At 41.7% G+C, this 14,926-nt stretch overlaps 1 protein-coding gene across 1 annotated transcript in view; it reads right to left on the bottom strand.

Moving 5' to 3' along the window:
- Positions 1-2,494: 2,494 nt before the first annotated feature.
- RNF125 (ring finger protein 125) overlaps positions 2,495-14,926 on the bottom strand; it is a 28,328-nt gene continuing 15,896 nt past the window's right edge. The window contains 6 exon segments of the mRNA XM_065582468.1: positions 2,495-2,723; positions 4,090-4,197; positions 7,032-7,093; positions 7,096-7,121; positions 7,652-7,746; positions 10,976-11,129. Of these exon segments, the coding sequence (XP_065438540.1) occupies positions 2,631-2,723; positions 4,090-4,197; positions 7,032-7,093; positions 7,096-7,121; positions 7,652-7,746; positions 10,976-11,129 (538 nt within the window). The 3' untranslated portion in view covers positions 2,495-2,630.

The following is a 14,926-nucleotide window of genomic DNA, read 5'->3' as shown; positions in this document are numbered from 1 at the left end:
ATCAAAACTATAACTCACCTGCTCTCCCATAGTACAAATATTTTCAAGGTAGGCATTATGCTTATCAACATTATAGAAAAGTTGTTTTATAGAGAAACTTTAGTAGACATGCTGGCTTCTGGTGGATTTGGGGAAAAAAGAAACTAATTTATTTCTGTCTTTGTAGTCAACATTCCTAACAAAGAAGTGTCCATATATGACATGGTGGGGGGAAAAGATTTGGATGACAGATTGATTTGGAAAAGATGAGAAACCTCAGTTTGTATTATGGTAAATAAAAATGTCTTTATGATACTCTTTCAATGGTACCTCACATCAGTCAGGTTAAAAATATATAGAGATTTTCATGCATATATGGCGGATATGTCCAGTTAGAGAGTGTTGGGATGTGATTAGTAACTAAATATTACAAATTATTGGATATTTATTACCAAATGACCCTTTACTAATCCTTCTGGGCTTCCTAACAGAAGTGTTCAGACTCAAAGAAATGAAGAATTAATCTGTCATCTGCTAGTAGCTGGTAGGCTGCTGATAGCTTCTCATTGGAAAAAAGAAAAATAGCCCAAAATTAGAGGAATCATTCCAAAAACTATGGGAGTTTGTTATAGAAATATTGATGCCTGTTATGTATCCAGCAAAACAGACAAGGACAAACAGATACTTAGATATGTGGTTACTGTTTAGCCAATACTCTTACAAAGTACTGCAGAAATCCCAGCATACCTATCCAATGGTTTTGAATATTAAGGTTTGATGTACACACCTGGTTAGATAAATATGAGCAGTCAGTACTTTCCTCAGTTTAAGAAAATCACCAGAAACATGACTTGGGTGTTGTAAAGAGGCTGACTCTGTAATATGCCAACACTGGCTAAATAGAGATTTCATTATTATAATTACGTACTGCATGTTTCCTCAGACAAAATGATTGTAATGATTTGTGTTTTATTTCTGATGATTACATGGCAGTGCTTTGACTCCTGAGTTCTGTTCCCAGCTCTGCTACTACCTTTTTGGGTACATGCACACTGGGAAAATTTGAAGCCTTTTTAAAATTTTTGCGTTGATGCAGCTTCCCTGATGCTACTAGTGATAGCAGCTGCAGTGTAGACAGGACAGTTTTTCCGCACTTTGTTTTGAGGATTGGAAAAGGGGTGAATCTTACAAATCCTGTTCATATCCAGCACAGGTTGAAAGTCATCATGGCCTTGTGGTTAAAGCAAGTGACTGGGAGTCAGGGAGATCTGTGGTATTTCAGGCTCTGCTGCAGCTTTCTTGTGTTGCTTTAAGCAAGACACTTAACTTCTCTTGTGCTTCAGTTTCCACATCTGTAAATAGGGAATAGATTTTACTTACTTCATAGGGATGTTATGAAGCTAAATTAATTACTGTTGGTAAAGAGGGTTAGATACTATAGAAAGCAAAATATGATAAAAAGAAAGTGCTAGTCCATTTGAACTTTATTCAGTAGACTGCAGTAATTATTGATTAGCAGCTTCTGGAAGGGGAAGAACGTGGGCTGTTGACCTCAAAGAAGTAAACTACAGGGAGGTTTATGTGAAGGTGTTCATGTTGTTAATGTTACTGTAAATCTTAATCCTTTAATAAAGCTGTGACCTTGATGTTGACAGGTAGTATGCCATAGAGCAATATATAGTGTGGCACCAACCTTGTAAATCTCATGTCATTTTTGCCACTGTCATAGACAACATGTAAAAAGAAATCAGACAGCAGAGGTTTATGAAGAACATTTATTTGAAGGAAAGCCTTTTAAATCAGACTATTTTTTTTAGATGAAATCAGTGGCCCTGCCAACTTTTTATTCCTCACGATAAAACATATTTGTGAAATTAAATCAACAATGAAAATGTGTAGAATTACACACAGAAGTTTGTGTGCTTACTTCTCTGTTGTAGGTACATTTTGAAACAATTCTATAGCCCTATCTTCTGGTCACTTTAGAACAGGGGTGGCCAAACGTACTGATCCTCGGAGCCGCATACGACAAACTTCAGAAGTTTGAGAGCCAGGGTGCGATTGCCGGGGCTCCTGCCCCACAGGAGGCACCTGCTGATGTCCTGAGCCCCGGCAGGCATGCCCTGCAGGGCTGAAGCCCCGGGACCCCATCCCTGCTGGGCAGAGAAGACCCTAGCCCCACCACCCTGGTGCAGGCCAGAAGGGCTGAGTGCTCCCCCCCCCGCCCCCAGTCTGATAGGCTACATAATTCAAAAAAGGCTGTGCCTTGTTTGCTGTCTGTCCCAAGCATTGCAACATCATCAGCAGTATCATGGAGACTCTGGCCTGCTCGTGGAATGTGCAATCACAAGCTGCTCTCTGCTCCAGTCATTGCCTTTCCTTTGTATAAAGGTAAAGGTGTTTGTCAATGAGCAATAAGGTAGTACAGGCAGCCAGTGACTATTGCATTTTAGGTGTTCAAAACCAGCAATATGGTAGTGTGATCTTTTACATTTTTCTGTGATGGAGTTGGAATTTAATTTAAAAACAAAACTATTTTTTAAGTCAACCTGTTTAGGTCTAAAATCTGACAATGTCCCGGTAACTGTAAAAATTGAATTTGAATGAACAATGTAATCTGTTGAACATCTATCCCACCCTTTTCAGTAGAATTATGTGCTGTTTGGATGATTCACTTGCATATATTCTAAAAATGACTGGTATAGAATGTTTTCAATAAGGGCTTCTTCTACTATGTTTGTATCCTGGAATAAGAAAAGAAAAAGATATTTAGGCATGCAGATAAAAACAAATACCGCTTTAACAAGCTACTTCTATTCTTGAGAGCTTGCTTAGACCATGACCCAACTAAACGTTGATTTCAATGGAACTATGTGCATGCTTAAAGTTAAGCACATACATAAGTAGTTTGCAGGATTGGGGACTTATTTTATACTACTCAATTTTAAGCACTGACAGTTTATAGTGGGAGAAATCTTTACTATGAAACAAATTTAATTATAAAAGGAAGAATTCCAGAGGAGACAGACAAGTAAAATATGATATGCAAACACCAGTAACTCCTATGTTATTTATTACAGGCCCCAGACATAGAGATGCATATTATATAATTACATATATAAATAACAAAATGTTGCATATCTCAGCACTCTGTTGCAAACAAGATAAAAAAATACATGAGCCATCAATAAAATATTACCCAACCCAGGTGTATTGCTCTTATATGCACGTAGTATAGATTAACATTTTATTGATGGCACATGTGGTTCTCTCAAGTCTGGCAGCACTTTCTCAGGGGTCTGCCCTCACTTTAGAAAGTATTAGATTCATCTCTTTTTTTCAGGATGGTGTCTGAATGGACATCAGTCAAGGCGATAAAGGAAACCACAGAAAAATGTTTTTTGGAATTTTTAATAGTGTTTTGACTCTTGTGATGTATAGTCTAAATTTTATTGAGTTATGAAAGTGTAAGTAGCTGTTGTTTAATAGCTCAATTCATTGAAGCCAGTGGGGTAAGTTGAGGAACAAAGAGAGGCTAAGGCCTTGGCTACACTTACCCGCTAGTTCGGCGGCTGGCAATCGAACTTCTGGGTTCGACTTATCGCGTCTAGTCTGGACGCGATAAGTCGAACCCGGAAGTGCTCGCCGTCGACTGCGGTACTCCAGCTCGGCGAGAGGAGTACCGCGGAGTCGACGGGGGAGCCTGCCTGCCGAGTGTGGACCAAGATAAGTTCGAACTAAGGTACTTCGACTTCAGCTACGTTATTCACGTAGCTGAAGTTGCGTACCTTAGTTCGAATTAGGGGGGTAGTGTAGACCAAGCCTAAGTATTTGCCAAAAGTCACACCATGACTTAGTAGCAGAACTGGGAAAAGAATCCATGTCTCCCAACTCTGTCTTGTGTTCTTACCATTAGAGTCGGGGTTCTTACCATTAGAGTGTTGCCCCCATTCATATCTGTTACATCTTCGTAACATCACAACGTGCCCTAAGCATGACATTCTGGCAATCTAATGCATACGCTCACATGACATATTGATTGTCAGAGGTACGGAGGGACATATGTAAAGAAGTCAGGACAGTAGCTTATAAAAATGATTATTTACTCACTATGTAGTCTTCATGGTTGAATGTGTGTCTGAGTTGAAGATGCCTTATAAAATTCCTGCTAAAATAGCTTGGATCTCCACCAGGTATTAAACGACAAATTGGACAGTACTGTAAGAAGGGGAAAAAACTATAACTATTGAGTTTTCATTACAAAGACATTGCAGAAGGAAATATCAGTGATAAGGGGAGAGTGAAATGTCTGGAACAGTAATAGCTAAATGGCATTCTCTGAGTGACATAAATTTACTGCCAGACGCAATACACCCGCAGTCCAGCAGTAAAATTAGGTTAATCCCAGTTGCGTGTTTTCTGTTCAGTAGATACCCATGGGGATGTCTGTCTGCCCTCATCTCATGCTTAACTCCTTCCCTGGTACTGGCTAACCCAAGAGTGTTTAAATGAAATGTTATTTGTTGTGCTCCCAACCTATGTGCTGCATGATTTATTCTTCCACTGAAAATAATGGGGCATCCACTGAAAATAATGGGGCTCCCACTTACATATGTGGTGGATTACTGTACTACTTAAAACAAAAATGCCTTCATTGTTTTGGAAGGAGATTTTAGTTCCTTCGTAATTTTTGGTCCTCTGCAATATAGCTAACCATTGTAATTGTTGCAACATTTAGTTCAAATAATATCATAAAAATATTAGTGCACACTTAAAACAGCATTTGAATAACATACTTATAGAAAAGTGTAAAAGGCTAACTTATTGATTAATACTTTTAGAGCTAAATCCTGCTCTGTGCTCTTCTGGTATGAAAGAGGAGGTAGAAACAGCAGACTAGAATCTCTCCATGAACCTCAAGTGAGCACGCTCAGAAACAGATATCTAATGTGCCAACCCACACAATACATCCCATGGAGGGTGGATGGTCTAGTTATTACTTAGTCCTGCCTTGAGTGCAGGGGAGTGGACTAGATGACATACTGAGGTCCCTTCCAGTCCTATCCTTCTAGGGTTTCAAGATTAAGGGGAGAGGCCAGTCTCTAACTGCAACCACTGTCCTATGGAGTATTTCTCCAATCTGCCCTGGAGAACTCTTTGCTATGTGGCAGGATTCTGGTAGCAAATTATGCAATAAACAGTGTCTATCCGCTTGCTGTACCAGATAGTTACATTTATAGATCATGTTGCTATGACATCAGTGTGACAGAGAAATTTCTTGACTCTTTTTGGGGTTTGTTCTATAATCTAAACATTATTTAAATTAAACTATAGTTTGTATATTTGTGTGAGGTTTTCAAGGACGATGTTAGACTATTTTAATGAAATGCTGTGTGATGTATATTATTTACTGGACTATAAGGGATAAACTTGTTTAATTGTGGAGTGAGATCTTTTAACACAAGAGGGTTAACTAAGTTTTAAGGGGCTTATTCTGCCCCATAACTGCACACAGCTACTGTTTATGCATTTGCTCTAAGTACTATAAATAAACATATTTATGCTAAAAAATATAACATTTTTGTTTGGCGATTACCAAGTTGGCTTCTATATGTGCTGGACAATCAGTGGACTTGAACAAATAAATGCTGAACCTAATTTAAAACCACACAACTAAAATTTGGCAAAATATGGTCTGCTAGGGTAGTAACTCTTAATGGTGAACCCAATCTTTAACTGTAACCTTATTTATTCTTCCCTTAATTTGTACTCTCAGTACTACAGACACCAGGGGTGGGTAAATTATGGCCCAGGGGCCGCATCCGGCCCCTTAGACGTTTTAATCTGGCCCTTGAGCTCCCAACGGGGAGCGGGGTCCGAGGTTTGCCCTGCTCCGCATGCGCCAGGGCTCCGCGCAGCTCCCGGAAGCAGTGGGATGTCCCCACTCCGGCTTCTACATGTAGGGGCAGCCAGAGGGCTCCGCACGCTGCCTCTGCCCCAAGCACTGCCCCTGCAGCTCCCATTGGCCGGGAACCGTGAGCATTCATGGCCGGTCATACAATTTTCAAACCTAGATGTGGCCCTCGGGCTAAAAAGTTTGCCCACCCCGATGTACACAGACCTACCAAAATGTTAACATCAATACGATAGTAGTTAAGCAGATTGAGAACTAACCTGCACCATAAGGGAGAAGAGAATGTTGTCCTTTGTTTTGTTAGTGATGAGGGATGGTTGTGTCATATATCAGTCATTCAAGTTTGTTAACTTTTTGACTTGGCATCCCTCAGGATCAGGTCTTAAGCAAATTCAACTCCCAGTGAAGTCAATGAGAGTCGTGCACAGAACTTGTCAAGATCAGGCCTATATAGAGGTCTTGATCCTGTAATTTGATCCCCACAGTCAGACCCTTATGCCTCACAGAGCCCTAGGCTTGGGGCCATGCTATGTATTTTTGTTTGTACAACTGGAATAATTTGTCCTTGTCCTGTGAGTCCTTTGTAGCTCTTATGAATCATTGGAGTAGTTCTCAAATAATGATCCATAGATCAATGATCCATAGATTGTGCTAGGCAAGAGGACTATCAAGATAGACAGAAAATACTGCACAGAAAGTGGAGTCTGGGAGGTTAGGCGCGGATGTTGGGTCCATGGAGAGAAATGACGAATACAGAATTTTAAAAGTGGAAGAATCACTGAATCTTGTAAAAATGTTGGTGGCATGGCATTTTGAAAATGCATGCAATTAGTCCAAAGGGCTAACTATAAACTATCCTTTGGAGCCATCATGACATATTGGGTGTATTTCTAGCATAGAACTTTTGATACCATTTTCTAGCACCCGTGCTAGCTGGGGTGGAATCACTGGTACAGATTGGGACCAGGCCACTTATTTTTTTTAATTACTGTGTCATCCAAGCCAAGTTTGTAATTAACGCTTTTTTTTACCTGTTGTCATGTCTACTACTATCTACAGCCAAACAGAATCAATCAATTTAATATGTACGTTCAATAAAGTACACATTTGCACATATAACTGACTGCAAGATAGTTACCACTGCTCTCCTTTCTGTTCTATGGTAAGTGAGACAATGGTCCATTAGATCATCTTCATGCACTCACACTGGCAAAATGGACAGGCATATCTGGGAATTACAAAGATGGTATAATTATGAATGACTTTCTTTGTTTATAAAAAAACACGGGTAGATTTTGTTTTCCAAAAAGTAATGAGGATTTTAATTACCCTAAATATTTAAAAATGTTGATTCTTAGCTTTATGCTATACGATGGTTGAAATTTTTCAAAGAAAGAATCTGATTTAAAAAAGGCCTTTTTTCAAAAATAAAAATGTTAACGAAAAAGCTGTTGACTTGATTTTTTGTATTTTTGCAAAGTGTCACATTTCATATTTGTTTTTTATTGAAAACATTCTCAAAATCATTACTGGGGTTTCAATATACAAAAAAACTGATGACCATTTTGATAAAAAAGTGACTGTGAAAAAAGTGAAAATGGCTACATGTCAAACCCTGTGAAATGGAAACAACTTCCAAATTTTGACCTTTTTCTTTTTTTAATTGACTAGCTGTACTTCGTACTATTTTATCCCAACACCAATACATAGTAAACTCAACAGCACAGTGGTCACATTATGATCATCAAAGGGCTGTACCTTGTTACTGTGTCTCCGAGTTCTTGTAGAGGTCCATATTTTTCTACATATTGCTCACAAGTCCTTAAATGAACTCTCATTTCACTCAGACATACCTAGGCAATGTTAAAACGCAACCTGTTATTCTTTAGCCCAACAGACATGTCATATACCCGGTGGTCTTGTTCACTTGGCATAGCTTATTATCTTTGCCATTCTGAGGCCAGGTTTACATTAGCTGCACTACAGTAGCATAGCTATGATGCTGTAGCTACCCTGCTATAACCCTGTAGTGTAGATGCAGACTACAGCGATGGAAGGGTTTTTTCCCTTCCCTTGGATTTTTCACCCCACTGAGTACCATAGCTGTATCAACCTATTGTAAACCAAGCCTGAAAACTTAGAGGCCAGTGTGCTTAAGAGCTATTTTCATTAGACTGGTAGAACTTTAATTAAGGATATATCATAATTTCTATTATTAGCCCAACTTCTCAGGAGTTACAAGATCTTACTGACTGAGCACATTATTTTAATACATTACCTAACAAAAAAGTGCATGTTTTGAATGTAAAATTAATTAGAACTAGATATCTAGCAGTTTGAGGCTTTTGGCCTGGTTTTCAGACTAACACTTTAGATCGTGAAATGAACTGTTGGAGATAGTGGGCCCTACCCACCGCGTCTTATGCAGGTAAAAAGACCTATTTGATCACATTCTGCTCTGTTACACTGGTGCAAATCTTGACTGACTCCACTAAAATCAACTATACTTTTACTAGACTGAGGACCAAATCCTAGTCCTGACGAAGTCAGTAGCAATACTCTCATTGGCTTCACTGGGGCTGGGATTTGGGTCTTACACTGATGTAACTGAGATCTGGCCCATTCACTTTACTTCAGGACCCTGTTACAGTAAATCTTGTGAACCGGGCCCTTTAAGTATTTTCTACAAAGAAAAACAACAAGAGCCTTGTACTCTTTGACATATCAATGACATTTTTGTTGCCTCTGATATGTCTCAAATAAAAAAAAATACAAAAATGCACATGTAGTAATATTAAGATCCTGCCTTAAACCATCCATTACCAGTGAAATAGTTTTCTGAAATACAAAACACAAGGCAAAAATAAAAATTAAAAATCACACTATTATAATATAACATTCCTGATATGTTTCTCATGCTGTTTGTAATCTGTCTAACTAATCAGATAACAACAGCCCTGCCTAAATTTATCCCTTCATTTTGGCATTCCGCTGCAATATGTTCAGCTTACAGCTGATATAGAAGAATTAGGTTTTATTTTGCAGCTGACAAGACAAAAGGAAGTAAGACACTGAGAAAGAAGAATGAGGAAGGAGATGCTGTTCTGGCCTATACTTAAAATCAAAACAGGGTGGGGTATTCATTATGCAGAATGAAAAGGGGACAAGTAAGCAGTGAAAAGTTGTGAACAAAGTGAAAAAATGTTTTGGTTTTGTATAAACTTTCAAATTAATGTATATGAGTAAAGTACCAATCAACTGTCTTCCTTGTCCAGACCTGCTAATTCACTCTCTTGCTCTGCCCTGCAAAGTTAGAAATGATGGGTCTAATTCTCTACAGCTTTGCAATTTGTTTAGTGATTTACACATGTGGACAATGGTAGCTTTTACAAGCAAATTTGCACAGGGGTAAATGATAACACAAATGCCTTGCCTAAATTAAGAAAAAAAGGTGGGTTTTTTTGTTTTTGTTTTTCCAGTTGTTAGCTCAATTGAGGTAGTTTAACTTGATGGGAAAACACCAGTAACTCTAATGTAGATGCAATTTAATACCTTTAGTTTGATTCTAGCAGGTTGTTATAGCGCAGGGGTCTCAAACTCAGATGACCTCGAGGGCCGCATGAGGACTAGTGCATTGGCCCGAGGGCCGCATCACTGACACCCCCCCTCGTTGCTCCCGGCCCCGCCTCCACTCCACCCCTTCCATGAGGCCCCGCCCCTGCCCCGCCTCACCTCTTCTCGCCCGTTCCCTGCCCCCATTCCAACCCCTTCCCCGAAGTCCTCACCCCAGGGGGTGCAGGAGGGGGATCAGGGCCGGGAGTTGAGGTGCAGGAGGTGTGCAGGGTACGGCAGGGAATTGGGGTGTGGGGTGCAGGAGGGGTGAGAGGTGCAGCGGGGGCTCAGGGCAGGGGGTGCAGGAAGGGTGAGGGGTGCAGCGGGGGCTCAAGGCAGGGAGTGCAAGAGGTGTGCAGGGTGTGGCAGGGGGCTCAGGGCAGGGAGTTGGGGTGCAGGAGGGGTGAGGGGTGCAGCAGGGGTTGGGGTGCAGGGTGTGGCAGGGGGCTCTGGGCAGGAGGTTGGGGTGCAGAAGGGGTGCGGGGTACGGGCTCCAGCCCAGCACCGCTTACCTAGAGCAGGGTGGCAGCGCCGCGCCCCATGGCCAGGGCAGGCTCCCTGCCTGCCTGCCCTGTCTCCGCTCCACTCCAGGAAGCAGCCAGAGTCTCGGAGGAGGGGTGGGGGGAGAAACGGCTCCATGTGCTGCTCTTGCTGCTCCTCCAGGTACCTCCCCCAAAGCTCCCATTGGCCACGGTTCCCAGTTCCTGGCCAATGGGAGCTGAAAGAGCACGGAGCCCTCTACTTGCCTCCCACCCCCCTGCTCAGGGCTGCAGGGACATACAGTAGTTCAGCTGCTTCAGGGAGCAGCGTGGGGCTTGCGGCAACATGGGGTAGGCGGGGGGGGGGGAGCGCGGGGAGTTTGGCGGGTCGCACGAAAGAACCCCATGGGCTGCATGCGGCCCACGTGTTTGAGACACCTGTTATAGCGTAAGGTTTTGCAGCTGAGCTAACTCAATTTAAAAAAGCACTTTTTCTCTAGTCTAAACAAGGCCACAGTCTAAGGTAAATCCTGGCAAATCTGGACCTGGGATAAGTAGGTCCAATTGGTCTGACTGGGTTTATTTTAGAGTTTGTTTATATGAGGAAATTGACTGGCATCGCTACAGCAAAATATTCTGCTTGCCCTGAGGCCAGGTCTATGCTAAAAAATTAGGTCAACCCCGCTACATCTTTCAGGGGTGTGAAAGTCCACACCCCAGAGTGACATAGTTCAAGGGACCTGAGCCCCAGTGTTCACAGCACTAGGTCAATGGCAAAACATTTCCATTGACTTAGCTACTGTCTCAACGACTGCGCTGGGAGAACCCCTCTCATTGCTGCGGTGTATGGCTACTCTGAAGCACCAACTGCAGTGTGCTACTGTAGCAATTTAACTGTAGACACAGCCTAGAAAAGAGTCCTTAATCTTATCACTTCTTGTGTACAGAATATCTTTAGAGTTAATCAGTAATGAATGTTAGGTTTGCAAACCTGTGTGTCACACTCTGTGCAGTTTTGGTATACACTTTTCATCTTCTTGGCAATATCAGTAGCTGGAATTCCTTCCGAAGGAAGATAAGCCCGGCAATAAGGACATGTCCATGTATTATTCCTTAAACTTGTAACAATACAGGAGTGACAGAAGCTGCATAAAGAATTTAATGGAAAGTGTTCTATTTGTTTTAAAGTAGTGCAAATAAATCATAATTATGGTAACATTCCAGTTGGGTATGTGTATATATGTCATCACTAATATAATACGGCATGATGATCAGTTTCTATTGCAGTTCTAGTCAGTTAATAGGTGTGTTTGCTCGCAGCATCCTACTCTACAGCTTTGTTGATAAAGTAATGTCATTGGAGTTTCTACAATAGGAAAAATTTTATCCATAATGTTCCATTAGTACAGCAACACTGATGGTAGCAAGGGTGACTCCTGTAAGTGCAGGCAGTAAAAATGCCACATTTGAGCATGTTGCCCCTTGACCTGATCAGCCCATGTCCCACATATTAATGCTGCCCCTGGCAGGAATAATCTGCCTGGGGGTTGGTAGAATGTCAGGGCCCTGGTCTGACTATAAACCCACAATAACCCTGCTTTTGCAGCATCACTGTGCACGTGTGTGTTCACTAAGAGTATTTAAGGGCTGTATATTGGCTTCAAAACAATAAGCTGTAGGTTTGTTTGGCAGATTTCTCCTGCACTTGATATTGTGAATAGAAGTTAATTATGGCAGAAGCTGTAATACCTTGGAAGGAATGAGTGTAGGGGAGGTTTATTCAGACAGCAATATCTAGGCTAAAATAAGAATAGTTAAGGGTTCAGGATAACAAGGGGTTAACTTGTCTGCAACCCTTTTTAACATCTATGTAAATTACTTAAAAACCTGGACAGGAAGATAATGCTTAGGTTACTTTATGTAAATGAAGTGGCTATAAGGTCACAAATGCACAATGAACTATGGAGGCAATTAGATGCTTTTGAATTTCAACATGATAAATCATAGTACATCTAAGAGTTTGGTATTCAGTAGAAAGAGAACAAATGCAAGAGGGATATAGGGGTGGATTGGGGTGTGAGGAAGGTTTGAGGGCTAATGTGAATTTTGGGAGGGTGGGCCTAAGTCCACCTAGACAAGAGGCCCACCTCCTCAATTGAGGGAGGGGCCACAGAGCCCAGAAAACAAGATTCCACGAGACAACAAATGATAAAACACAAATAGGAGTGGGGGTCAAAAGTTCAAAACAAGGGTACCAGATGGGGACAATAAGCAGAGACAGCAGAGAGAACTCTAGACAGCATCCACTGCTTCATAAAGGAGTCCAAGGAGTCAGTGGATGCTGCCCAGAGACACTCTGCTGAGAGCAGTGAAATGACAAGGGAATGGAAGTAGGCCCTACAGTTGCAAAGAACGTCTCGGTTGAGTGTCCTCCTCCTTGACTGAGGTATGGCCATCATGGTCAGTGCTAGGAGGAGGTTGACTAGGAAGTCATATGATTTCTTGGGATCACAGATAGGGAGTGCATAGCAGAATAGATGTGGAGTAAAGTGCAAACAGAAACTCAGCAGGAGGTTCTGAAGGAGCCAAAAGAGGGGCTGCAATCTCGCACATTGAAGGTGGACATGCAGCAACGATTTCATCTTATCACAGATGGGACAGGCTGCTGTGCGCCTCTAGAGCTGCAGGCAGCGGGGGGACAGGCGTCAGGGACATTAGTTACCATTATTCCTGGCGGACCTAGGTGGAGTAAAGGTTGGCTCACTGGGGTTCCTCATCCTTGCAAGGTGATAGAACACACATCACTGTAGAACATAAGGCTACGGATATGCCCTGTTTGGAGCAGGAGTATGTAGTTATGATCTCTGGCTAGTTTTGCAGACAGAGCAGCTGGATATGGTCCAGCCTGCTTGGCTGGTGCACCGTAGGTAGTGGGAGGGATCGGAGGACATAGCCTTTAATTTGAGCCCTGTCGGCCCAGGAATAGGGGCTGGTGGGGGAATACCCTATTTCAGGACCTGTTCAAGAGAGAAAAAATGGATTCACAACACATCAGGCAGTTCAGTTATATCAGGATTGTGTTTACCCCAAGATTAAACTGGAGCCTACAAACTGGGAAAATTGGAAAGAAAGTGGTATAAGGAACTGGAAGAATTATCTAGTCAGACACCAGTCTTATTGGAAATGTGATAGAATTGGCTTTGGAGGTGTCTTTTAAGGCAGAATATTAATATAAATTGGTATAAAGGTGTGGTATCGTGGCATATCAGAGAGGTAGGCGTGTTAGTCTGTGTCCACAAAAACAACGAGGAGTCCAGTGGCACCGTAAAGACTAAGGGATTTATTTGGGCATAAGCTTCCGTGGGTAAAAAAACCCACGTTTTCAGATGCATGGAGTGAAAATTACAGATACAGGCATAAATATACTGGCACATGAAGAGAAGGGAGTTACCTTAGAGGTTTTTAAGGCCTGGCTTGACAAAGCCCTGGCTGCGATGATTTAGTTGGTGTTGGTCCTGCTTTGAGCAGGGGGTTGGACTAGATGACCTCCTGAGGTCTCTTCCAACCCTAATCTTCTATGATTAGAAGTGGAGAACCAGTGTAGACAAGGCCAATTCAGTCAGGGTGGATATAGTCCACTCCCAATAACTGATGAGGAGGTGTCAATACCAAAAGAGGAAAAATTGCTTTTGTAGTGAGCCAGCCATTTCCAGTCCCTATTCAAGCCCAAATTAATGGTGTTAAGTTTGCAAATGAATTGAAGCTCTGCAGTTTCTCTTTGAAGTCTTTTTTTGTTGAGGGACGGCTGCTTTTAAATCTGTTATTGAATGTACAGAGAGATTGACGTGTCCTCTAATCAATCTAATTAGCAATCTAATCAATGGGTCTGCAGTATGTAAATTAACCATGTGAAAACTGGCTGAGAATAATGAGTTTTTCATAATTGTCCTTTACTCAAACTATACATTTAAAAAGGTCTAAGGACCTAGCTGCACTAACCCCGCCACCACCACATTTGACTATGAATGCAGGAAAATTGTATTATAGTTTTTTTCTTTCTTGCTAGGTGCAGTAGCACTGATCCTGAGGATTTGGACCTAGAGCTCCAAATGTTGCTAACAGTGCTGGAGCTCAGCTGGTGTTAGCAACACTGGGAAATCTTTGGAAAATGTCCAAAATGTAGACACCCCCACCTAGGCTAAAACAATTCTGTAACACAGTTGTAGTGGTTCTGAATCTTCACTCCCTTGCCCCTTGTATAGTAATTTACACCTGTGCAAAGTAATACTACCAAATCAGACTTCTGAGACTGATGGTGGCATTTTGCACCTACTCTGCGAAGTGCAAACAACTACACAATGCACAAGGGACTGGTACATCAGGCCTAACATGTTTTCTATCCAAGAATAAACCATGTTCTAACATGATTTGACCTCCAGCCATGTTTCACAGCCAGGTTTTAATCTGGATTATGTTTGTATTTTAGACAGGGTTTAAAAGGTGTTTCTGTTTCTCTAACAAACGGAATAGTCTTCTGTAAACATCCGTGATCATGGTTCAGGTGAGTTGTCGGGGCCCCTCCCCTATTAATGTCACATGGCATAAAACCGGATTGCTCTTTGTCCACTCTACCTATCAAATCGCCATTGGGGAAGGGTGATATAGCATATCAGGACAGATAGAAACACAAGAATTTATTGTATACAGATAATATTCTGTTACTGGGCAGACTTCTTCCCTCTACTGACTAACCAAGAAACAATTTGGATACATTTCAGGCTATAACATAAACTACTCTACAGCTGAAATCCTACCATTAAAACAGTTGGCCAGTTTTATTTGCTCAATACAAATGTGAATACATAAACACACCTCTACCCCTATATAACGCTGTCCTCGGGAGCCAAAAAATCTTACCGCATTATAGGTGAAACCGCGTTAT

The sequence above is a fragment of the Chrysemys picta genome, chromosome 2 (genome assembly GCF_011386835.1).
Source record: "Chrysemys picta bellii isolate R12L10 chromosome 2, ASM1138683v2, whole genome shotgun sequence".
NCBI classification, from domain to species: Eukaryota; Metazoa; Chordata; order Testudines; family Emydidae; genus Chrysemys; species Chrysemys picta.
This window is presented reverse-complemented; position numbering and strand designations above follow the sequence as displayed.